Here is a 24,164-nt window from a genome sequence, read left to right on the forward strand (position 1 = left end):
GAAAATGGAGGAATTACAGAAGAAAGATAAACTAGAATTGGGTCATAGATAATACAGAAAAATAAAGTGGGAAAGAAAAATTGGACTGCAAAAGAGAGGAAGAAACAAAGGAAAATTAGGAAAACATTTGAAACATTTTAAAATTTGACATCTTAACAATTTTTAACAACTGAGAGATCTCTTAAAAGGTAGAATACTTTAAATTGTTGACTTTTTGGGCCAGAGAGGTTGGAAACAAAAATATTTTTATTCAACCAGTTAAAACCTGTAGAGAATGGGAAATGAATCAGAACCTTTTGGCCCAGAGTTAGGGTCCATAACGCTACTCCAAAAGACCCTCTCGGAGATTCGATGATTGCATTAACAGTTGTCATGTTAGTAAATTTATTTGATGCTGTTTAATTTCCAGCCTTAACTTGTTTTATTTTTGGCAGCAGTAGACATTTGGCAAACCCTAATGGGAGTCAGGCATGTTTGGCTAAATTTCATGATATAGGCTAGTGTGTTGCACTTTATTTCATAGGAGGTTACAAAGGATTTTTTAAAAATCATTTTGTACCACCTTTAGGCTGCAATAGTTGTGCAGTTTTGTAGTGTAAGTCCCTGTTAGTGAAAACTCAACAAGTGACTTGAACAGTTCAACTGTAATATAATAATAAAGTAAATTATTCAGAATTTTGAAATATGGTGCTAACTGACCAGAAAGATAAGCTATCAAATTTTGCTCAAACTGCATGTATCTTTTAAAATAAAGCAAGAGATGGTGCAGTGATAATTCCTCTGAATAGCCTGTCCTCTGCAGTAAAAAAAATGGAAGTGTCTTCTGACTCTTTGCCTTTTAGTGGTGTTGACTATTGTGTTGCCAGAAAAAGCTGAGACAAGGCTTAGAAATTCCTTTCAACTACGAGCAGTTTAACTGACTGTACATAAGCTGCGATCACATTGTTCACCCAGCCTTTCAACCAGAATTTGAACACTCAAGGAAGATGTGACATTGAAGGTGATTACCTTTTTTGGTAAAATGGAAGCAGCAAATGAAATCCAAAAACAACAGCAGGTCATCAGGATGAAAGAGAAGAAATTTTTTTAAAAATCAGTGTTTCACATAATCACCCCAGTAGTTGGACATTTCAATGACTAATGCATTTTGGTGTTTTCTAGCATTAAATGCTCAAGTACCCAAGTCTTGCAATGATACATATTGATCCATGTTTCTCTTGAGCGGATGGAAAAGATTTAATATAAAAGTATTCTTCAATTTACATGATCAGCTGAATCCAACTAAAACAAGTGTTACAGAACTGTTGCAGAGTGCAACTTCTGAAAGTACAACTGTATTTTGGTTCAAAGTGAAAGCGACATGCAAGACAGTGTTTTTACTGTGTTGGATGAAAATAGTGATGTGACTTGTGTATTGCAACTAAATTTCAGGAGCTTCATTCTGCGTTGGTAGAACGAGATCATGCTATCTGTGAAAGGAATGAACTGCTGGAGAAATACTGCCATGAAGTGAAGGACAAAGCAGAAGCTCAAAAGGAGCTTGATCAGGCTTGTAAGGATATTGAGACTGTGAAAGAAGAGAGAGATGTTGCTAGGAAGGAAAGAACAGAAGCTATCATCCAGAGAGATCAGTTGCTGCGGGAGTACTACCAGGCCCGACAGGTGAATTTTGCCCTTGTATGGAGTTGTTTCATTGCTATTTATTATACATTTCTTTTAATTCTGTGAATACCCCATTGCCTTTTTGTACACATTTTTAAAAATCTAGATTATTTCATATGTTAATTTTTTAAAAGAAGAATTTCAACTCTGACAAATCACAAAACACATTAAATTCTGCTGGTTTCTTAGAATTGGAACTTGCCTTTCAAGAAAATGAAAACTCTAAAGCAGAACAAGAATAATGGCTATCATTACTGACTTTTTATTACCCCAGTCTTCAAGAGTGTTAGGGAGCTTCTTACTGTCAAATGTAAGGGCCAGCTAATGGGACAACAGACATGCTGCTCAGTTTAGTCATGACTGATGGACATAAAAAGTATCGAGAAATGTTGTTCTCTCTGGGCTAAGTATGAACTGATGGAAGTTTGTCCTGAGCTAAACTGGAAGTGACAAAGGTGTGAATAAAGAATGTAGCCAGCATTTTATTTTTCTTAGTTGAATTAATCTCCACTCCTTAAGTATTAATGTAGTAATTAAACTTAATAATAATGCTTATGAATAAACAGTTAGACTTTTGGGTAATGCAGGCACTTTTATTAATGCCTAATTGGTGAAAGCAAGCCAGAATAGTTTATATATTCCCAAAATATTTGGAAACAGCCTCTGTGGTTTAAAATATTTTTGAACAATTAGATAAAAAGGTAAAACTGCCATATTCCCGGAGAGCCACAGGGCTGCTCTTTAATTTGAGAGAGATGACTAGTGGTAGTTTAAGCAGAAGGTCACCACGCCTCAGGCAAAGGATGAGGCTGAGAAGATGGGACCTTCGTGGTAACCTCATGGAATTGAATCTACACTGTTGGCATCACTCTGCATTGTAAACCAGCCATGCAGTCAATCGAGCAAACTGACATCCTAACAACTGGATATGCAAGGTGGCTGAATTGAAGCAGCGATTATTGCCCACAGTCATATGGTGATATTTTAATGTTGGCATCGTCTGATGATTTCTTTGACCAAATACGAGTTTATGGTTTGGAAGATTGTGGATTCAAGTTCCCATCCCCAGGAATTTAAGCTTAAAATCTAGGTTGACATTGCATTACGAAACTGAGGGTGCATTGCTCCAGAAAGCAGATTATCTGACCATTGTTAAATTGCTGTGTGTGAGATCTTTGTGTGTGAAAATAGGCTATTGTTTTCTCCAGTAGTAACTACTTCAAAAATGTTTAATTATCTGTGAAGCATTGTACAATGTATTGAAGTTATGAAAGGCACTATATAAACACAAATCTTTCTTTGCAATAAAGAAGCCAAATGTATAGGAATCTATAACAGGCATCTTGAAACCAACATTTTTTCAAACTCTATAAGCTAATTTAGAGTATTTTTTAAGCTTTCATGTATTTGAGAAACACAAAGCTTCCAGTGTTTTCTGTATAATATTTCACTCTGAAAATACAGTATAGAATAGGAAAGTTACAAATTTTCCACTTACATTGGTGTGGTAGCATTTAAAGTGAGAGCATTCAGTGCTAGAATCTGTACACAAAAGAAAGCTCTGAACTTCCGTGTTGGCATGTATTGTCATTGCTTGAGGTGGATGACATGTGTAGGTGTGTTCATTTTGCGATTGCACATAATAGTATGCAGCATTCCTCCACTATGAAACGTGCTTTCTTCCTGAAGTCCCATTCCTTGGATATGTTGTATTACTGTTAGATTCATCATGTACACCAATGGCATTACAACATAGGTGTAGCAAATCAGACTCATTTACAATGGATATTGCAACACAATGAAAGTAAAATATTCAACAACCCTCAAAATTGCCCAGTTGTTTCTAACCAAGCCTAATGAATAATTATAAATGGATATTAGATAGCAAACTTATGCTTAAACTAAAAAAACCTTGATTAATAATGTAACTTTAGCAGAACATGGAGAAACAGCAAGACAATCTACTTGATATGATCTAATCCCAATGCTCTTTACAACACTACACTCGCTTTAATACATACAGACAAACAGTTGCAGTTAAGGGATAATTTTTTTTAAAATACAGAATTGTAATTTGTTAGCACAATGGTTTCATGATATTTCCTAGGCCTTCAGAAATCCTCAAATGTTGTATTCTAGACATGTAGGATTGTAACTTGCTTGAATTACAAAACCATTGACGCATGCAAATAACTTCTGCAGGTGGTGGGAGACTTGCTTGTGTCTTACATACTGAGGTGCAGTAATTTGATAACTGGCAGATAACTAGAGAGCAACCAAAACTTCATCCAGCAGCATTCATGGCCATACCCAAAACCCAGTCCAAACCAGTTCAATTTATGGTTTCTTTGTTTTTTTTCCAACATTCTCTTTGTTTGAACGGCTGGAACTGGCCTCCCTTTGATTCAAGCAGCAGCCAGCCCTTGAGCGTAATACATCTCAGGTGCTGAAACATTTGCAGTATTCTTAAAGCAGCATTTAAATTTCCAGGCCAGTTCCTATAAGCGAATATCAGTTTATTGTTTCCTTTTTTTAAAGCTGCTGTTCAAATTCCAAAGTTCAGCTCTCAAATTCAGCTCTCAGTGCCAGATAAAAATAAGGAAAATAAAGAAAAACAGTGATGGTCCCAACATTATCTTCATTAGTTGTTCCTGGTCATCTTTGGACAAAAGCCATTTTCTGAGGTTGTCATCTTTCACCTTGTGGTTCCTGATGATTGTTCTCTTAAGCGGACCACAGTGACTACCTGTCAATGCCAAGCATCACCTGCACATTTTAAAATATTTTATAACATTGCCAGCTTGAATATTGGTCCTTGGGTATTTCAAAGATTACGCAGTGTGACCATAGAAGATGGCATTGAATTTTGTGAGAAGCTTGGCATTCTGTGTAACGTCTGAAGAATGATGGTTAACTGATACTTCTATCTCTTCCTGACCCTCTCCAGAGCACTCTACAAGTTGGATGCTACATTAGGAGAAAATGATTATCTTTCAGATATTCCTGAATTTGCTACATGGTGTGCAGGAGAAGCACCCACTATGTGATACTCTTTGCTGGGACTCACTATTTCATTAATTAATGTACCATCTGGGAGAGGTTAAGATTTGCCAGTTCTGAAATAACTATACGTTAGCGCAATGATTAGACTGAATCCCTCAGAACACCTAGAATTCTTTGACATCCAGTGCTGAGCAGTTTTTGATCATTTTTACCAGAAGTTTGTTTCCTGTTTGTTTTGCAATTTGGAAGAGGTATAACATGCCAATTGCTTGCTTACACCCAGAGGTGACTATGTCTGCTCCTGCAACTGTTTTGATGAGTAGCCATTTCTAGAATTGACTTATTTCATTACAGTTGTAGACTCCATTGATTATGGGCTTTTCTTACAGGCATTCATGATGCCAGAAAGATATTAACTTCTCCATGTAGACAGGCAAATTTCACCACAGCCCATTTTCCATTTATCTTGGACTTTCTATTAATTCAGCATATGCATTCAATTTTATTTTAAGGTTCTGTGTTTTCTGCTGAAAAATGAGTCAGTTAAGGAACAAGGTCTTCCTCTCGGGATGTGTAATTACAGTTAGATTGCCGTATCTGGCTTTGTCTTTTGAAAATGTTCATTATCTTCTGAATGCCAGTTATTCATTCAAGACAGTTTCAGTGCTGCAATTCGCTGTTGTCATGGTGGCCACTCTGAAACCAGAATAAGTTATGCCACTTTCTGTCATTCATCATATTTAAGTTCATTCATCTGTCGAAAAGAGCATTACATTTAGTTTTCTATTAATCTTGCTGCCTGTGAAAGAAGTAGTCAAGGGCAATGAAGGTGTTGAAATTGAAGATTATGGCACGTATTAACAACCTGCTCTTCTGTTGTCATAAGGGAAGGTATGAAATTACCCATAGTTCACAAAGAACCAAAGCTATTTCTCTCCATTAGACACAGACAGATAAGTGGTTAAATATATCTTGAGGGGAACCACACCACAGCCGTGAGGCAAGACAAAGAGGCAGACTTTGACACACTAGCACTCAGGGAAATCCCACAGAATATTTGTCACCTTCTATTTTTATTCCTGATTTCTGCATTTGCAGGCTTTTCTTTTTAATTAACCTTCTCATCGTCATCCACAGTTCAAATGAAAAATAGTATGAACCTTTCCTTTAAGTACAAAAGTAATGCAGTGTATATAATTTAAAACTTGCAACATTACATTACTCAGTTATTTTAGGTAGCATTGTTTAATTATAACAAATGAGAAACACTTTGACTGTTCAGTAAACACAAGTTCATCAAGTGCTGTTTGCATTCATTGATGTCAATGATTGTATGTAGGTTAGCTCAATCAATCTCTTGTGTGGTTAAAGAACATTAAATTTTTCTAGTGATCACAAATTTCTGGTTGTGATCTTAATTGTTATACAGTTAGGTACTTAAGTGGTAAAGGTTGTGGCTGTGATTATTTTACCTGACCAGAGTTACAGTTCTTCATGTGCCCTTCACATCTTCAGGACCTCCCAAACACTTACTATCCAGTGACGTTGGAGAAAAACTGCTGTTTTGTTAACAAACCATGTAACCAACTATATATAGCATGACCCAGAATGTCAAATACACTTAAATAATGCTAACTTTTGGAAAGCTTTGTCATTTCACTTTTTGAAGCGATGGCAATTAATAATCACTTTTATAATAATAACAACAACAGTAGTGGGCATCAAATTAGCAAGAATGAACAAAGAGTGACTGAGTAAAAATATCTTGTCCTTATCAAAGCAGATTACCTTTTTAATTTTAATAAATGAAACATGAACACCTGGCATATATCCTCAGATTTGGCATTGAATAACTGTTTCCTATTTCCTGACCAATTGCTCTGTACAAATATAGTATATTTTTGTATTATGGTTCATAGGATGATAGATTATTGTTAAAATTTTCAAAGCAGCACAAATTGTTTAGTGTTTGAATTTACAGAAACAAGATTCAGCGACATTGGACATGGAAAGAGCCAGTAAGGAAATCGAGATGCTTCGGAAGCAGTGTGAGGCAATGTCCCAGGAACTGAAGGAAGGCATACAGGAGGCAGAAGTAGCTAAACGTAGACGAGACTGGGCATTCCAAGAGCGAGATAAGATAGTTGCAGAAAGAGAGAGCATAAGGTAAGTGCACTTGAAAATTAGTTTACGAATTAATTAGCTTAAGCTTACAGGTCACACATTTTCCTTGCTTCTACTCCGAAGTTTTAGGTTTGCTATCCCAAATGTCATTTATAATAGAGTTTTGGGAATGATTACTGCCCAGCACTTCAGTACTGGAATGGAATGGGGTTGTGGGTAGCAGAGAGATATGACAACGGACTTGACTTCTCACCTAGGTTTGCCACTAAACCACTCTTTTCACCAACTCACCTAGATCTTGAAACTGTTGGCTGTATTATCAATAAAGGTTTTTCTTTGAAAAATGAAATTGGTGGAGGTTTCAATCTGAAGTCCTTAAAAAAAGGCCCTTCTGCCAATTGAAATTAGCAGCTGCCAGCACTTTCAGAATCCTATCTTATCCAGCATTCATGTACTTAAGGTATTTGGTACTGTCTGAACAGTGACTTGATCTTTCCTTTCCTGACTCTATGCTATTCAGACTAATTGTAATGTTGTATACCAACCATTAGCATGGAACAGCAATTGAAATTAAGATGTTCTAGCATGGGTACCTCAGCTTTTCACAGCTTATACCATTTAAGCCATTGCTGGGAAGTGGTAAAATTCTTTCACTGTGTTTTTTGAAGAATATATCCTGGTTACCTTGAAACAGATGTGTTAGATGAGATTAATTTTCCTGCATTATATTTATGTTTAGTCCCTATGAATATAATTAAGTAACAAACAAGATTCATAACTTTCTATGTACCATAAACATATTTTTGCATTTTGATCATAATTTAATTTCTAATATTTTCCTCCCTCTTTCTCTCTGTTTACTGTTTTGTCACTGCTCACTCTTGGCACCACGCATGTCCAACTTTTTCCTTCCTCACAATCTCTGCTTCCCCTCTCTTCCCAACATATTTCCATCCATCATAATTTGATATTGCTAGTTGCCATACATGGTCATCCAACCTCTGCCATTCTAATGGACTGTTGTGGTGAAGCTACTTCTGTGCGTCCACAAGCTACCTTCATTTTAACTGCGTCATTACTATTTCAAAGTATTAAAATAAAGATTTCCTCTATTTTATGAAGAAAGAGTTATGGTAGAGTAAGGTACAGACTGAAACATGATCTTGGGCGTCAGCTTGCAAAATGTAAGTGAGAGACAAATGTAAGATTTATTCTCATGGTTTACCATATCATTCAGAGTTGAGACTGTGTTGCTGGAAAAGCACAGCGGGTCAGGCAACATCCGAGGAGTAGGAGAGTTGATGTTTTGGGCATGAGCCTTTCATCAGGAATGAAGCTTGTGGGCCGGGGGCTGAGAGATAAATGGGGGTGGGGTTGGGGGGCAAGGTAGATGAAGGTGAGGGAGAAGTGGATGAGGTTGGAGCGGATAGATGAGAACAACGATGGACAGGTCAGGATGGTGGTGCCGAGTTGGAGACTTGGGATTGCGATAATGTGGGGGGAGGGGAAATGAGGAAGCTGTTGAAATCCACATTTATCCCGTGTGGTTTCAGGGTCCCAAGGCAGAATATGAGGTATTCTTCCTCCAGTCGTCGGGTGGTAACGGTTCGGCAGTGGAGGAGGCCCAGGACCTGCATGTCCTTGACTGAGTGGGAGGGGGGAGTTGAAGTGTTCAGCTACGAGGCAGTGGGGTTGGTGGGTGTGGGTGTCCCAGAGATGTTCTCTGAAATGATCCGCAAGAAGGGGTCCTGTTTCCCTAATGTAGATGAGACCACATTGGGTTTCAACAGGTACAGTAGTTGACATTGGTGGAGGTACAGGTAAATTTCTGATGGATGTGGAAGGATCCTTTGGGGCTTTGGATGGAGGTGAGGGGAGTGGTGTTGGGTGCAGGTTTTGTACTTCCGGTGGTGGCAGGGAAAGGTGCCTGGAACGGGGTGTACCTGCGCCCACACCACTCCCCTCACTTCCATTCAAGGCCCCAGAGGGTCCTTCCACATCCGTCAGAAATTTATCTGTACCTCTACCAATGTAATCTACTGTATCCGATGCACCCGATGTGGTCTCCTCTACATTGGGGAGACAGGATGCCTTCTTGCGGATTGTTTCAGAGGACATCCTTGGGACACTCACATCCACCAACCCCACCGCCCTGTGGCTGAACACTTCAACACCCCTCCCACTCCATCAAAGAATTGCAGGTCCTGGGCCTCCTCCGCTGCCAAACCGTTATCACCCGACGCCTGGAGGAAGAATACCTCATATTCCACGTTGGGACCCTGCAACCACATGGGATAAATGTGGATTTGAACAGCTCCCTCATTTCCCCTCCCCCCACATTATCCCTATCCCAATCCCAAGCCTCCAACTCAGCACCGCCCTCCTGACCTGTCCAACAGCTTTCCCATCTATCCACTACACCCCCCCCCCCTCCCCTCCCCCGACCTTATCACCTTCTCCCTCACCATCATCTACCTATTGCTTTCTCAGCTACCTTATCCCCACACCCCTCCCATTTATTTCTCAGCCCCCGGCCCACAAGCCTCATTCCTGATGAAGGGCTTGTGCCCGAAATGTCTATTCTCCTGCTCGAATGCTGCCTGACCTGTGCTTTTCGAGCAATACACTCTCAAATCTGATCTCCAGCATCTGCAGTCCTCACTTTCTCCATATCATTCAGATCCTAGTTTTCAATCCTGTGTAATTTGACTGTTGTCTGTACCATATGTTATGACAAAATGTATACACTGTTTTGATTCTGTTCATCCTAAATGTTTAATTTTTTTGTTAGAACTTTATGTGATAACTTACGGCGGGAAAGAGACAGAGCAGTGAGTGACCTGGCAGAAGCTCTTCGGGATCTAGATGATATGATGAAACAAAAGAATGATGCTATACGTGAACTGAAGGAACTGAAGTAAGTAGTAATATTTTAAATGTGTATCTGGTTTGATTAATGTTGGCCTGTTCCATTTGAATGAAAAAAGAATTTTAAAAAATTATAGAATCCCTACATTGTGCAAGCAGACCATTCAGCCCATCTGGTCCACACCAACCCACCAAAGAGTATCCCACCTAAGTCAACCCCCTCCTTCACCCTATCCCTGTAACCCTGCATTTCCCATGGCTAATACACTTAGCCTGCACATTTTTGGACAGAGAGAGTACTGAAGCACCGGGAGGAAACCCACGTAAAAACATGGGGAATGTGCAAACTCCACACAGACAGTAATCTAAGGCTGGAATCGAACCCGGTTCCCTGGTGCTGTGAGGCAGCAGTATTAACTACTAAGCCACTGAACGGGCCATTTGGAGGAAAAAGTGTTCATATTTTTAACCAACCTTTCAAAATGTTTTGCCTTATGCTATAAAAGTAGCCAGCTATTAAATGTCCTAAACTAAGTCTCAATTATTTTTCAGTTGCTTTAGAATCCTATTAGCAGCATTTTAAGACTAGGATATACTCTGGTCCATGTTTCTACAATACTGCTAACTTATAATGGACCAATTACAGTCAACGTAGCATGTCTATCGTGTAGGATTTGACAGGATAATTCTCCTGCATGCTCCAATTGATTTACACACTCTAGCACTTGTTTTTAAAGATTAATTTAAAAACAAACTTTACATAATTTTAGCTTCACGTAAGTTATGGAATTGTGCTAAGAATAACTAGGGATATGTGATAAAAGTTGGCCTAGTCAGCAGGGCCCACATTCTCATGTATGAATAAAAGAAAGTATTGCAAACACACCTCAACCCTCAAAAAAACACTGCTCTTTAAATTATTGTTTGAGAGAATTGATGCAGAGTGTATTAAGAAGTAGTGAACAGACTAAAGTCTGCCACATAACTGATAATTTCATATTCTGCTGAATTTCTGACAATAGAGACATTTTATATGAACCAATCATTGTGTACCAAAATAAACATTGTGTGGTAAAGCACAATTCATCCTTAAATGTGTTGCAGATTATCCTCTTCTATTAGTGTGTTAGCTATTAGGATTAAGTAGGGATTAATTTGAAATAAAGCTTTTTAACTAAGTAGTCTAAAAGGTAAAGAAGTAGCTACATCATGTTGGATATAAAAGATCAACTTTTTAAGCTTTCACTTATTTCTGTGTAATTTTGCATAACTCTTAACAAGGTTAAGACTTTAGTTATGCTCATTGCCTTTTTATTTGCAAGTTTGGTATTTCATAATATTGTTAGTTTAATGTTTAATGTAAATGTCTTGATGGCAACTTTAAAATAAATTGGATTTAAGGGAAAGGAGATATTGTATATACAAGCCTGAAAACATTTCTTTTAAATACACAAATGTAATCTATGTCCACGGGCTTTTGGTTTTACATCCTTCCTGTCTGCATACTTTCCTTTATAAGAAGAGTGCAAGCTGGGAATAGTTTAGTGACAACCCAGTCTGAGGGTACTCGAAACTGCAGTTAATGATGATCTTATGCACATTGTGACACAGAAACAGCCATTTGGCCTAACCAGTCCATATTGCTGTTTTTGCTCCACTTGAACCTTTCACCCATCTTTTCTTATTTAATTCTACCATCAGTTTCATTCTTGATCCTTATGTTTGTCTTGTTTCCCAAAAAGGCATCTATAGTATTAATTTCATCCACCCCCTAAAGTAGCAAGTTCCACATTCATACTGCTCCTTAGGCCAAAACAATTCTTCTGAATTCCTTATTGAATTTTAGGCAGCTATCTTATATTGATGGTCTTCAGTTACATTTCCTCTTAGGGAGAAGAGCATTTTCTCTGTGTCTATTCTATAGAAATCTTTCATAATTTTAAAAGACCTCTGTATGGTCACCCCTCAGCCATGTTTGATTCAAAGTCCAGATTATCAATGTAAATTGTGAATAGCATGCAGATCTTGACATTTGGCACCTCCCAACTCACTTTCAGACCAGCAGAAATGTGCAGCTATAGATGGATTGTTAATGCTATTGCAAGAAATGGGAGGACTGGTAGAGTAGAAAGATATTTCTCAATATGATGTATCTTAAGTAGTCTAAGTAGTTTTGGAAAATAGCCAGAGTTGCCACGTTCTCTGAGTGAAGATATTCAAATATGAATTAGAAGTACATATTTACACAGGCATTATGTAAAATTTAATAATAGACAGGACCATCAAATTCCAATATTTTCCTTTCATGCAAAAAAATTTCCATGAACAACTTTATTCTCACTCAGCAAACTGTTATCTTCAGTATTGCAGCTCATTTACCATTAACATTTTGAGACCTCATATAACACACCCTCACTAGGGCTCAGTTCCTTGCATATTTTAATGTTACTAGTAATCTCACTTGGATCATTTTCTAAAATTGTTCTGCAGTGTTTGATGGAATGTTGAGAAGATTTGAAAGAGAGGGACATTGCTTTTTTTTTTAATTTGTTCATAGAATGTGAGTAGGATTTTGATCAAGTAATGCTGAAGAAACAGCAATATAATTCAAATCAGGATGATGTGTAGCTTGGATGACGACTTGTAGCTGGCAATGCTCCTATTCACCTGTTCTTCTGGACAGTTGGGGTCTTATATTTGGAAGATACTACCAGAGATGTTGTGGTGAGTTGCTGCAGTACATCTTGCAGATGCTGCAAACTACAGTCACAGTGCACTGGTAGTTGAGGGAGTGAATGTTTAGGGCATGCTGATCATGAATGGTGGTGTTAAAACTGCACTGGTGCAGAATAGTGGAAAGTATTCCTTCACAATCCTGACTTATACTTCACAGATGGTGGAAAGACTTTGGAGAGCCTGGTGGAGGGTTATTCTTTGTAATATACCCAGTCTCTGTCCTGCTCTTGATGACACAGTATACAATTGGCTGACCCAGTTACATTTCGAGTCAATTTCACTGCTGTTCAGTTCTTCTGAGTGTATTAATCCAAATCTGTTTGAAGTTGTACCTACTGGCATCCAATTGTGTGGTGGAATTTCTATCAAATTAAGCTTGACAAGTTTTAAATAATTATAAATAAAAAAGAAGAAAAACATTTTTTTTAATTTTAAAGTTTAAATTGAAGACTCACGATCTGCATTGTGCTGCAAGTTTTGAGTAGATATGTCATGATCCTTTGCATTAGTCCAATCAAAAGCATTTAGCTCAGAAGGGATTCTATTTTGGATTTGGATTGTGAGCTACACCACCAAAAAGAAATTAATGAGAATTCAGTACAGTACTTTCCTATCTGCCCTATTAACTGAATTAACACATTGCTGTGAGTGCTAGGTTCTGACAAAATTGTGAGAGATAACAATCCAAATTACTGTAGGTCTCATTATTTAGCAAAGAATGAGACTGTTCAGTGAATGTTTTCCACCTTTAAGATTTAGTGGATGTTTTCAAACTAACTCACCCAGGTAATTCAGGTCAGATGCCCATTTTGATACTCCAACTATTGACTTTGTTAGAGACTAAAATCAGAAAGGCCATAAAACATCCCTCTCTCAAAATCCATGCCTCTCCCTACCAGACAGGATAGGTTACAGTTATTCTGTGTTGTAGTTCTTATTCAGGTTACTGCTCAAGAAAAATCACTTTTGTATTTTCCTGTTTGAGGAGAATGTTTGATATTGCAGGGCTTGGCACATCTCTTCATGTAACTTTTACATTTCCTGGCTTTTTTTCAGTGTTTTTGTGACATAGCAACATAGAAGCAGCAGTCATCCATTTTGGTCTTGGAGCCTGCTCTGTCATTCATTAAGATCTTGGCTGTGGTCTCAATTTAACTATACTGTCAAATAACTTTTCATGTTTATCAAATGCCTCTTGGAAACCCGAGTTATCACACATCTGAAACTTGCCCCTTATCCAACTTGCTTGCTACTTAAAAAATCTAAAATATTAATTAAACATGATTTCCATTTCATAAAACGATATTTACTCTCCCTGATTGCTTTGATTTTTAAAGTATCGTACTGTAACCTCCTCAAAAAAAAGTTATTTCCATATAACAGACACTGCTTTTTATCTCTATTTTTTCTTGAATGAAGATTTTAAATTAGTTATTTTCCAATGTGGTAAGACTGTTCCAAAATCAAAGGAAATTTGCAAGATTATAAGTAATGCATCTGATATCTTTACAAACGGGAGAGAATAGGGCCCCTCAAAGATCAGCAAGGCAGCCTTTGTGTGGAGCCACAGAAAATGGGGGAGATACTCAATGAATATTTTGCATCAGTATTTACTGTGGAAAAGGATATGGAAGATATAGACTGTAGGGAAATAGATGGTGACATCTTACAAAATGTCCAGATTACAGAGGAGGAAGTGCTGGATGTCTTGAAACAGTTAAAAGTGGATAAATCCCCAGGACCTGATCAGGTGTACCCGAGCACTCTGTGGGAAGCTAGAGAAGTGATTGCTGGGCCTCTTGCTGAGATATTTGTATCATCGATAGTCACAGTGAGGTGCCTGAACGCTGGAGGTTGGCAAACGTGGTGCCACTGTTTAAGAAGGGTGGTAAAGACAAGCCAGGGAACTATAGACTGGTGAGCCTGACCTCGGTGTTGGGCAAGTTGTTGGAGGGAATCCAGAGGGACAGGATGTACATGTATTTGGAAAGGCAAGGACTGATTCGGGATAGTCAACATGGCTTTGTGCGTGGGAAATCATGTCTCGCAAACTTAATTGAGTTTTTTGAAGAAGTAACAAAGAAGATTGATGAGGGCAGAGCAGTAGATGTGATCTATATGGACTTCAGTAAGGCGTTAGACAAGGTTCCCCATGGGAGACTGATTAGCAAGGTTATATCTCATGGAATACAGGGAGAACTAGCCATTTGGATACAGAACTGGCTGAAAGGTAGAAGACAAAGAGTGGTGGTGGAGGGTTGTTTTTCAGACTGGAGGCCTGTGACCAGTGGAGTGCCACAAGGATCGGTGCTGGGTCCTCTACTTTTTGTCATTTATATAAATGATTTGGATGCGAGTATAAGAGGTACAGTTAGTAAGTTTGCAGATGACACCAAAATTGCAGTGGACAGCGAAGAGGGTTACCTCAGATTACAACAGGATCTGGACCAGATGGGCCAATGGGCTGAGAAGTGGCAGATGGAGTTTAATTCAGATAAATGCGAGGTGCTGCATTTTGGGAAAGCAAATCTTAGCAGGACTTATACTCTTAACGGTAAGGTCCTAGGCAGTGTTGCTGAACAAAGAGACCTTGGAGTGCAGGTTCATAGTTCCTTGAAGTGGAGTCGCAGGTAGATAGGATAGTGAAGAAGGCTTTCCTTTATTGGTCAGAGTATTGAGTACAGGAGTTGGGAGGTCATGTTGTGGCTCTACAGGACATTGGTTAGGCCACTGTTGGAATATTGTGTGCAATTCTGGTCTCCTTCCTATCGGAAAGATGTTGTGAAACTTGAAAGGGTTCAGAAAAGATTTACAAGGATGTTGCCAGGGTTGGAGGATCTGAGCTATATCGAGAGGCTGAACAGGCTGGGGCTGTTTTTCCTGGAGTGTCGGAGACTGAGGGGTGACTTTTATAGAGGTTTACAAAATTATGAGGGGCATGGATAGGATAAATAGGCATGGTCTTTTCCCTGGGGTGGGGGAGTCCAGAACGAGAGTGCATAGGTTTAGAGTGAGGGGGGAAAGATATAAAAGAGACCTAAGGGGCAACATTTTCACGCAGAGGGTGGTATGTGTATGGAATGAGCTGTCAGAGGATGTGGTGGAGGCTGGTACAATTGCAACCTTTAAGAGGCATTTGGATGAGTATATGAATAAGAAAGGTTTGGAGGGATATGGGCTGGGTGCTGGCAGGTGGGACTCGATTGGGTTGGGATATCTGGTCGGCATGGACGGGTTGGGCTGAAGGGTCTGTTTCCATACTGTACATCTCTATGACTCTAATACAAGCCATCTGGTGTTGGAGACTTATCAACCTTTAGGTTGATAAACTTCAGTTCATCAGTAAGTTGATGGATGGTGTTATCAACAATGCTATCAAGCAGCACCTGCTCAGCAATACCCAGTTTGGGTTCTGTAAGGGCCGCTCAGCTCCTGACCTCATTACAGCCTAGATTCAAATATGAACAAAAGAGCTGAATTCCAGAGGTGAGGTGGGAGTGACCGCCCTTGACATCACGGCTTCACCCAACTGAGTGTGGAATCATGGAGCCCTAGCAAAACTGGAACCAAGGCATATCAGTGCAAACTCTCTGGTGATTGGAGTCATAGCTAGCACTTAGGAAGATGGTCGTGGTTGTTGGAGGTCAGTCACATCAGCTCCAGGACATCTCTATAGGGTAGTGTCCTCAGTCCAACCACGTTCAGCTGTTTCATCAATGACTTTCCATCCATCATAAGAGGGGATGTTCGCCAATGATTGCACAATGTTCAGCATCATTCACAACTCCTCAGATACTGAAACAGTCTGTGTTCAAATGCAGCAATATCTGGGCAATATCCAAACTTGAGCTGAGAAGTGGCAAGTAACATTCGTGCCACATAAATACCAGGCTATGACCATCACCATTTAGAGACAATCTAGCCACCGCCCCTTGACATGCAATGGTGTTACGACCACTGAATCCCCCATTAACAGCATCCTGGAGGTTATCATTGAGCAGAAACTCGATTGGACTCACCACGTAAACAGAGTGGCTACAAGAACAGATCAGATGCTAGGAATATTGTGACGCGTAGCTCAACTCCTGACTTCCTCAAATCTGTCCGTCATCTACTAAGCACATGCTAGGAGTGTGATGGAATATTCCTCACTTAGCTGGATGAGTGCAGCTCCAACAATACTCAACAAAGCTTGACACCATCCAGGACAAAGCAATCTGCTTGATTGGCATCGCATCCACTCCCTCCACTACTGAAGCTCAGTAGCAGCAATGTATACTATCTACAAGATTCACTGCAGAAATTCACCAAAGATCCTCAGACAACACCTTTCAAATCCACAACTACTTCCATCTAGAAAGACAGGGACAGAGGAGATTCAAGATGGCGGCAGTCTGAGAAGTCTGTGATGTTGGGCTGTGCCATACCCTAGCAAGGTGGGCTTCCAACCCACCCCCCCTCCCAACCACCCCCGAAATTAGCCATCCCTAAGAAAAAATTGTCAGTGTGACACAGGCAGAATGCCTAGAACCTTTTTAATTTGGATTTGGAGGCTTTGGAGTGAGATGAAGGCAAACAAGGGAAAGGGAGCAAGAGGAGCACAGCAGGCAGGGCATCCCCCTACTGTGTAGGTACACCTACAGACGCGGCTTCGACTCCCATGGAGGCACCTCTGAGCTCTGTGGAGCAGCAGCATCTGCTCTCAGAATTCGCTTCACTCAGTGAAAAAAATCAAAACGGCGCTGGAACGAATTTCTGCCATGCTGGTAAAGCAAGAGCAGGAGATTTGGTCATTAAATCGACGCGTGGAAGCGGTCGAGCATAGGACCGCGGCGTTGGAGACTGCAATGGAGAACTCCAAGGGGTTGATTCGAACCTTGGAAGGCCAGGTTTTGGCCTTGTTGGATCAGGTGGATGACCTTGAAAATCAAGGTTGGAGAATAAACTTAGGTAGTGGGTCTTCCAGAGCACAAGGAGGTGAAAATCTGGGTGAGTCCCTGGAGAAGTGACTGCCAGAGTTCCTGGGGCTGGACATAGAGTCCAGCTGGGTAAGTGTGGAGCGGGCCCACCGGATCGCGATGCACAGGTCCGGGTCGGATCAGCCCCCCGCCTGGTCTGTGTCCAACTCCAGCAATCTCTCCAAGTGGGACGAGATCACAGGCTCTGGTATATAAAGGTTTAAAAATAATGTTTTTTCAAGACTTTTCTGGTGTTGTAATTAAGAAGCGGAAGACTTTTGATGATGTCAAGAGAAAAATAAAGAGACTTAAATATTCAATTTTCTCTGAGGTACCTGGCAGTACTGCGTTTTAACTATGGGGGATCTGTCCATAACTTTGACTCGGCGGAAAAAGCAAAAGAATTTGTGAACTTGGACCGAGGGGAAAAGAGAAAGAGGAAGAGATGTTTGCAGACAATGGCAATACATCTTTTTTATCTTCTTTCTTTGTTCTTTTCCCTTTCATAGTTTCTGGCCTTATTGACTTGGTATTGCTCTAGTGTAAAATCTGGTTTATTTCATATTATATCTGTTTAGCAGTTATCTGTTATTTTACTGATCTGTTTTTCTGGGTGAGTGGTGGTTACTTCGTTGGTGTAAAGATATTGTAGGGTTGAGATGTGGAGGGAGAGGGGAGGGCATCCATTGTTAATTTGCATGAGTGTAAATAACATGTTTTTTCCCCATTGCCTGGGTTTCGGGCGCAGCCCTAACTAGAAGGTGCCAGGACGGCTGTAAGGTTGGGAGCGAATGCCCCTATAGGCATGGGGAGGGTCTGTGAGATCTGTGGTTTGTGTGTTCATTTGTTTAAGTAAGGAATAGGGGTTAGTTTTTTTTAGTTTTAGTAGTTTTAGAAGTGTTTGTAGGAATAGTTTTCAAGTTTGATAAAGTCTGTGTTTTTTCCACTAGCCGCATATTGAATGTGTTTCAGCCTCTCGGAGGACTATGGGCTGTAGTGTGCGGTTGTGGCTAGCGATCTGTTCAGATGATGCACCTGGAATGTAAAGGGGAGCAACTCCCCCATTAAAAGTAAAAAGGTGCTCTCAAATCTTAAGAAGGAAAGGGTTGACATCGCTCTATTGCAAGAGACACATTTAACCGATAGGAAGCATCTAAAGTTACAACAGGGGGGATACAACAAGGTATTCTTCTCCTCCTTTAACTCCAAAAGCAGAGGAGTGGACATACTGGTACTAAGGAACCTCCCATTTCAGGTGCCAGATCAAATCAAGGATGAGTATGGACGGGTCATCATTCTCAAGGCTGTGGTGCATGGAGAAGAGTGTGGCATCCTAAACGTTTACTGTCCTCCGGCGCATCCCCTCAAATTTTTAGTTGATGCAGTCTCCAAATTAATGGCTCTTAGGGTGCACTGTATGATTATAGGAGGAGACTCTAATTGTCTTATGGACCCTAGAGTAGACAGGATGACAAGGGGACTGTGGGATACACCTCTGCAGTCTAGACTGTTAGTGGATCTGTGCAAGGAGTTGGGGTGAGTGGATGTATGGAGGTGTCTATGCTAATGGCATGGATTTTACCTTTTACTCCAACCCACACAAGTGCCACACGATTGATATGTTCTTTGTTCTATTGGTTCGTTTGGACTTGGTGTTGGCCTGCACGATTGGGAACATAAAGTTTTCAGACCCTGCGGCAGTGTACTTGGCTGTTAAGACCAAGGGTGTTGGGGCAGACACAAGGCACTGGCGCATGGATCCATTTCTGTTGAAGGGACGGCAACTTTGTACAGTACATTATAAGGGAGTTTAGGGTTTTTTAGGACATCAATTGGGATATGGCTCTGGGAGACCACCAAGGCATACTTAAGGGGTCTGAGTATTTCATACTCAACAATGAGAAGGAGGCAGAGAGGAGAGCAGCAGTGGATGCTTGAGGCTCAGCTGAAGGCAGCCAAGTCGACATATTATACCAGACCATCCATGGTTAAGTTATAACGGGTCACGTCTCTCTGGGCTGCTCTGGTCTCAGTGCTCACACAAGCGGTGAAGAGAGGGGTCTGCTTTGCAAAGGAGATATGGGGATAAGCCAGGTAGATACCTTGCTTATCTGGCGAGAAAGAAAAGTGCTCTGCAGTCTATTGTATCTATTAGGGAGAAAACTGGTAACATCACTCACGAGCTGAAAACGATTAATGCCAAGTTTCAGGAATTTTATACAGAATTATACCGGTCAGAGGACTGTGGGTTTAGAGCAGCAAGAATGGAACCCTTTTTCGAAAACCTGGACCTCCCTGGTATAAATGTGGATCAGGCCTCCTTTTTAAATGCACCTCTGATGATACAAGAAATGCAATAGGCATTAAACAGCTCCAAGGTGGCAAGGCACCTGTTCCATACGGGTTCCCGAGTGAGTTTTACAAGGGGTTTATGCACATGTTAGTTGAACCACTTCTGGAGATGTACAATCATTCGTATAGCCAGGACTGCCTTCTGCCCTCTCTTAGGGAACCCAATGTCTTTTTTATTTTAAAGAAAGGGAAAGACCCTGAGGATAGGCCATACAGACCTATTTTGTTGTTGAATGTACACTTCAAAACTTTATCAAAGGTGGTGGCTCTGAGGTTGAAGACGGTGCTGCCTCTTCTGGTTGAAGAGGACCAGATGGGTTTTATCAAGGGCTGCAGCTCTTCCAATAATATCAGGAGAGTACTGAACATAGTGAAAGTATGTCACTAGAGATTGATTTCGGGCTTGGTGGTCTCCCTGGATGCAGAGAAGGCTTTTGATTGGGTGGGCTGGTCATATCTCTTTGATGTTCGAGATCACTTTGGTTCGGGGTGGAGGGGCCTTCGCCAGGTGGGTGGCAGTGTTCTATAGACACCCTAAAGCAGCAGTTATCATGAATGGTGTCAAAGCAAGCAACTTCAGTGTGGGGAAAGGCAGCCGACAGAGATGTCCTCTCCCACTGCTGCTATTTACCTTCGTAATTGAGCCATTGGCGGACCTCTCAGATTTGAAGAGATACCAAATAGGCGCCCTGTTGTCATATATAGATGACTGGGCGCGTAAGGGCTGTAGGTCGATATGGCTTGCTCAGAGTCAAGATTAGAGTGGTGCTGGAAAAATCACAGCACGTCGGGCAGCATCCAAGGAGCAGAAAAATCGACGTTTCGGGCAGAAGTCCTTCATCAGGAAATGTCGATTTTCCTGCTCCTCGGATGCTGCCAGACCTGCTGTGCTTTTCCAGCACCACTGTAATCTTGACTCTGATCGCCAGCATCAGCAGTTCTCACTTTTGCCTAACCGATATGTCTTGATATTGAGGCATTGCAGGCGAGATGTTCCCTCATCAACTTACTATTTATGGGCAAGATGGGATCTGTGGCTGAGCACCGAGAGTCCCATTATTTTAAATACGGTGAAAACATGGAGGACAATGTGGCAGGGGGAGGGCGATTTACTTGAGACTTTGCCATTCACCCCATTAGTGGGAGCCTCAGGATTTAGACCGTGGTCAATGGTCTCTGGCCTTACAGCATCTCCTGTTTGGGAGATTTATTAGAGGAAGAGATCTTGATGTCTTCCAACCACGTAAGTCAGAAATATGGGATTTCTAATAGGGACCACTTCCAGTACTTCCAGATTAGGGATTATATACAGAAGAAGACCACGCTCTTGGCTCAGCCCTACAAGTCGGATCAAGAGAGAAGAGTGCTCCAATATGGGAGCACTCCCTCGGTTAGTACCAGACACCATCTGCAGAGGGGGAGTGCCTTGGGGGATATGGAGAGACTCTATGAGATCTGCAATCAGGAGTTAGGGGAAGAAATCTCATCAGAAACATGGAAGGATATATGGGGGAAATGTAAAAAAAAAAGGGTCCAATCTGCAATAAAGCACAAGCTATGCAATTGAAGATCCTTCACAGGGCCCATATGACACCAGAGAGGTTCGCAAAGTTTAAGAAAGGACCTTCTCTGGAATGTCCCAGATGTAAAGTCAGCATATGCACCCTCACACATTACTTTTGGGCCTGTTACAAGATTCGCAGATATTGGGGTGCCATAGTGAATGGGCTGGAGAGGATCCTGGGGATTGAAGTAAAGACGGGGAGCCGGTATCCCTCCTTTTGGGATTACCGAATCTGCCCTCTCTGGGTGAGCATTGGAAAGAGGTTATTTAACATTCTTGCACAGCGTTTTAATGAATTGGCTATCAGAAAAATCTCCAGGTCTTCCGTCAACCTGTGATGGATGACGTTCCAAAGATTATTTGATGAGTAGGTTGCACCATGGAACAGAGTGATTTCATGAGACATGGCTGCCATTTCTAAACTCCATAGACAAGGAGCTATCAGCGGTATTGATTAGAGCCTTTATGTAGCTATGAGGGCTGTGCATAGGGATTCCGGGGGTGGAGGATGGGTGAGGGCACCTACTAAATACGGTACAATCACTTGCTCTGGTGGAGGTGTGCTGAGTGGAGTAGAGTGTAGTGTAATTTAATTTTATTGGATTGTAATTTAATATAATACTATTTTATTTAATTTGAGGTTATTTTAACTTGGGTTAAGTTGATTAAGAAAGAGACGATTGTATCTCGAAGATTAGTAGGCTGTTTATTATTAACATTACTATAATATAATAATGCACTATTATTTCTACTTTTCTGCATTTTTGTACTTTTATAGCTTTTCTTTGTTTGTAAAAAAGTAAACATTTTTCAATAAATATATATTTTTTAAAAAGCAGATACATGGGAATACCACCTTCAAGTTCCTCTCCAAGCCACACTCATCCTTATTTGGAGATATATTGCTGTTCCTTCACTGCCACTGGGTCAAAATCCTGGTGTTCCCTCCCTAATGGCATTGTGGGCTAATCCATAGCACATGGACTGCAGTGGTTCAAGAGGGCAGCTCACCACCACACTCTCGAGGGTAACTGGGGAAGAGCAAGAAAGCTGGCCAGCCAGTGATGCCACCATCCCACAAATGAATAAAAAAAGACTTATATTTTACCCTGGTGATGACAGATTTTATTTCCTATCCTTTCACAGTTTGATTTTCAAAGATCTTTGGAAGTTTTGCAAGTCTCCAACAATGAAGACTGGCTCAAAATTCCTGCTTAGTGCCTCGTCAATCTCATTGTTTTCTTTTACCAATTCCCCAGGTCACTCTTGAGAATCAACAATAGCTTTACTCAAGCAACACTGTTTTCCTATGTAAATATTCAGTCATAGAATCATTGAGGTGTACAGCTTGGAAACAGACCCTTCGGTCCAACTCGTCCATGTCGACCAGATATCCTAACCTAATCTAGTCTCATTTGCCAAGCAGCTGGCACATATCCCTCTAAACCTTTCCTATTCATATACCCATCCAGATGCCTTCTAAATGTTGTAATTGTACCAGCCTCCACCACTTCCTCTGGCAGCATATTCCATACGTACACCACCCTCTGTGTGAAAAAAGTTGCTCCTTAGGTCGTTTTCATATATTGCCCTTCTCACCCTAAACCTATGCCCTCTAGTTCTGGACTCACCCACCCCAGGAAAAGACCTTATCTGTTTACCCTATCCATGCCTCTCATTTTATAAACTTCTATGAGGTCACCCCTCAGCCTCCAACGCTCCAGGGAAAACAGCCGCAGCTTATTCAGACTCTCACTATCACTCAAATCCTCCAACCCTGGCAACATCCTTGTAAATCTTTTCTGAACCCTCTCAAGTTTCACAACATTCTTCCAATAGAAAGGAGACCAGAATTCCATACAATATTCCCAAAGTGGTCTAACCGACACCCTGTACAACCGCAACATGTCCTCCCAACTCCTTTCCCCAAATGTCTGATTAAGAAAAGAAAGCATACCAAATGCCTCCTTCATTATCCTATCTACATGCAACTCTTCTATCAAGGAACTGTGAACCTGCACTCCAAGGTCTCTGTTCAGCAACACTCCCCAGGGTCTTACCATTAAGTGTATAAGTCTTGCTCTGATTTGCTTTTCCCAAATGCAACACCTTGCATTTATCTAAATTAAACTCCATCTGCCACTCCTCATCCCATTGGCCCATCTGGTCAAGACCCTGTTGTACTCTGATGGGACCTTTTTTTGCTGTGCACCACACCTCCAATTCTGGTGTGATCTGCAAACTTACTAACTATACCTCCTACGTTCACATCCAAATCATTTATATAAATGACAAAAAGCAGTCCTGTCTGCTTTTCAATTACTAGCTCATATTCTACTTCCTCTTGTTCTTTGTTTAGTTATTCTTTGCTAGTCCTTAGAATCTGACCAATTTTCTGATTTACCACTAATCTTTGCAGAGTTGTACAGTGTTTCCTTGTATTAGATATTATCCTTAACTTCCTTAATCAACTACTAATGATTATTTAATCTAGTTCTCCAGTCAAATTTAGTTGGCTCAGCCTTCACATCCTTCTAGTTACTTGTATTTATGTTGAAAAGACTAGTCTTTGAGTTCTATTTCACCTCCTTTAAATCACGCATGACATTATATTATTGCCATTTCCTAGGGGCTGAATTATTGTGGGATTATTGAATTATCGTGTCTTATTGTTCATCGCAGGCCAAGAATAATCTGTTCTCGAGTTTACTCTAGAACATACAGCTCTAAGAAATTATTCTGAGTACACTCTTTCAACTCATTTGCCAACTTGATTTTCCCAATCTGCATGTAGATTAAAGATATACATAATTATTGTCTATTTCTTAACTGCCCATATATTTCTTCCCTGGTACCCTATCCTATCGTGTCATTACTGTTAGTGCATAGCAGGTGAA

The 24,164-nt window shown here is 40.6% G+C and overlaps 1 protein-coding gene across 11 annotated transcripts in view; it reads left to right on the top strand.

Annotated features, from left to right (window-relative positions):
- dlg5a (discs, large homolog 5a (Drosophila)) overlaps positions 1-24,164 on the top strand; it is a 228,429-nt gene that overhangs the window by 133,744 nt on the left and 70,521 nt on the right. For 7 of the 11 annotated variants that reach the window (XM_043678983.2, XM_043678982.2, XM_043678990.2 and 4 more), the window contains 3 exons: positions 1,432-1,662; positions 6,632-6,831; positions 9,581-9,706. In XM_043678983.2, the coding sequence (XP_043534918.2) occupies positions 1,432-1,662; positions 6,632-6,831; positions 9,581-9,706 (557 nt within the window). The remainder of the gene's footprint in view (positions 1-1,431; positions 1,663-6,631; positions 6,832-9,580; positions 9,707-24,164) is intronic. The other 4 variants (XM_043678995.2, XM_043679001.2, XM_043678988.2 and 1 more) reach the window with 3 other exon arrangements.

This window comes from Chiloscyllium plagiosum, unplaced genomic scaffold (genome assembly GCF_037043375.1).
Source record: "Chiloscyllium plagiosum isolate Xiang-an unplaced genomic scaffold, Cpla_swu_hap1 HiC_scaffold_43, whole genome shotgun sequence".
NCBI lineage: Eukaryota > Metazoa > Chordata > Chondrichthyes > Orectolobiformes > Hemiscylliidae > Chiloscyllium > Chiloscyllium plagiosum.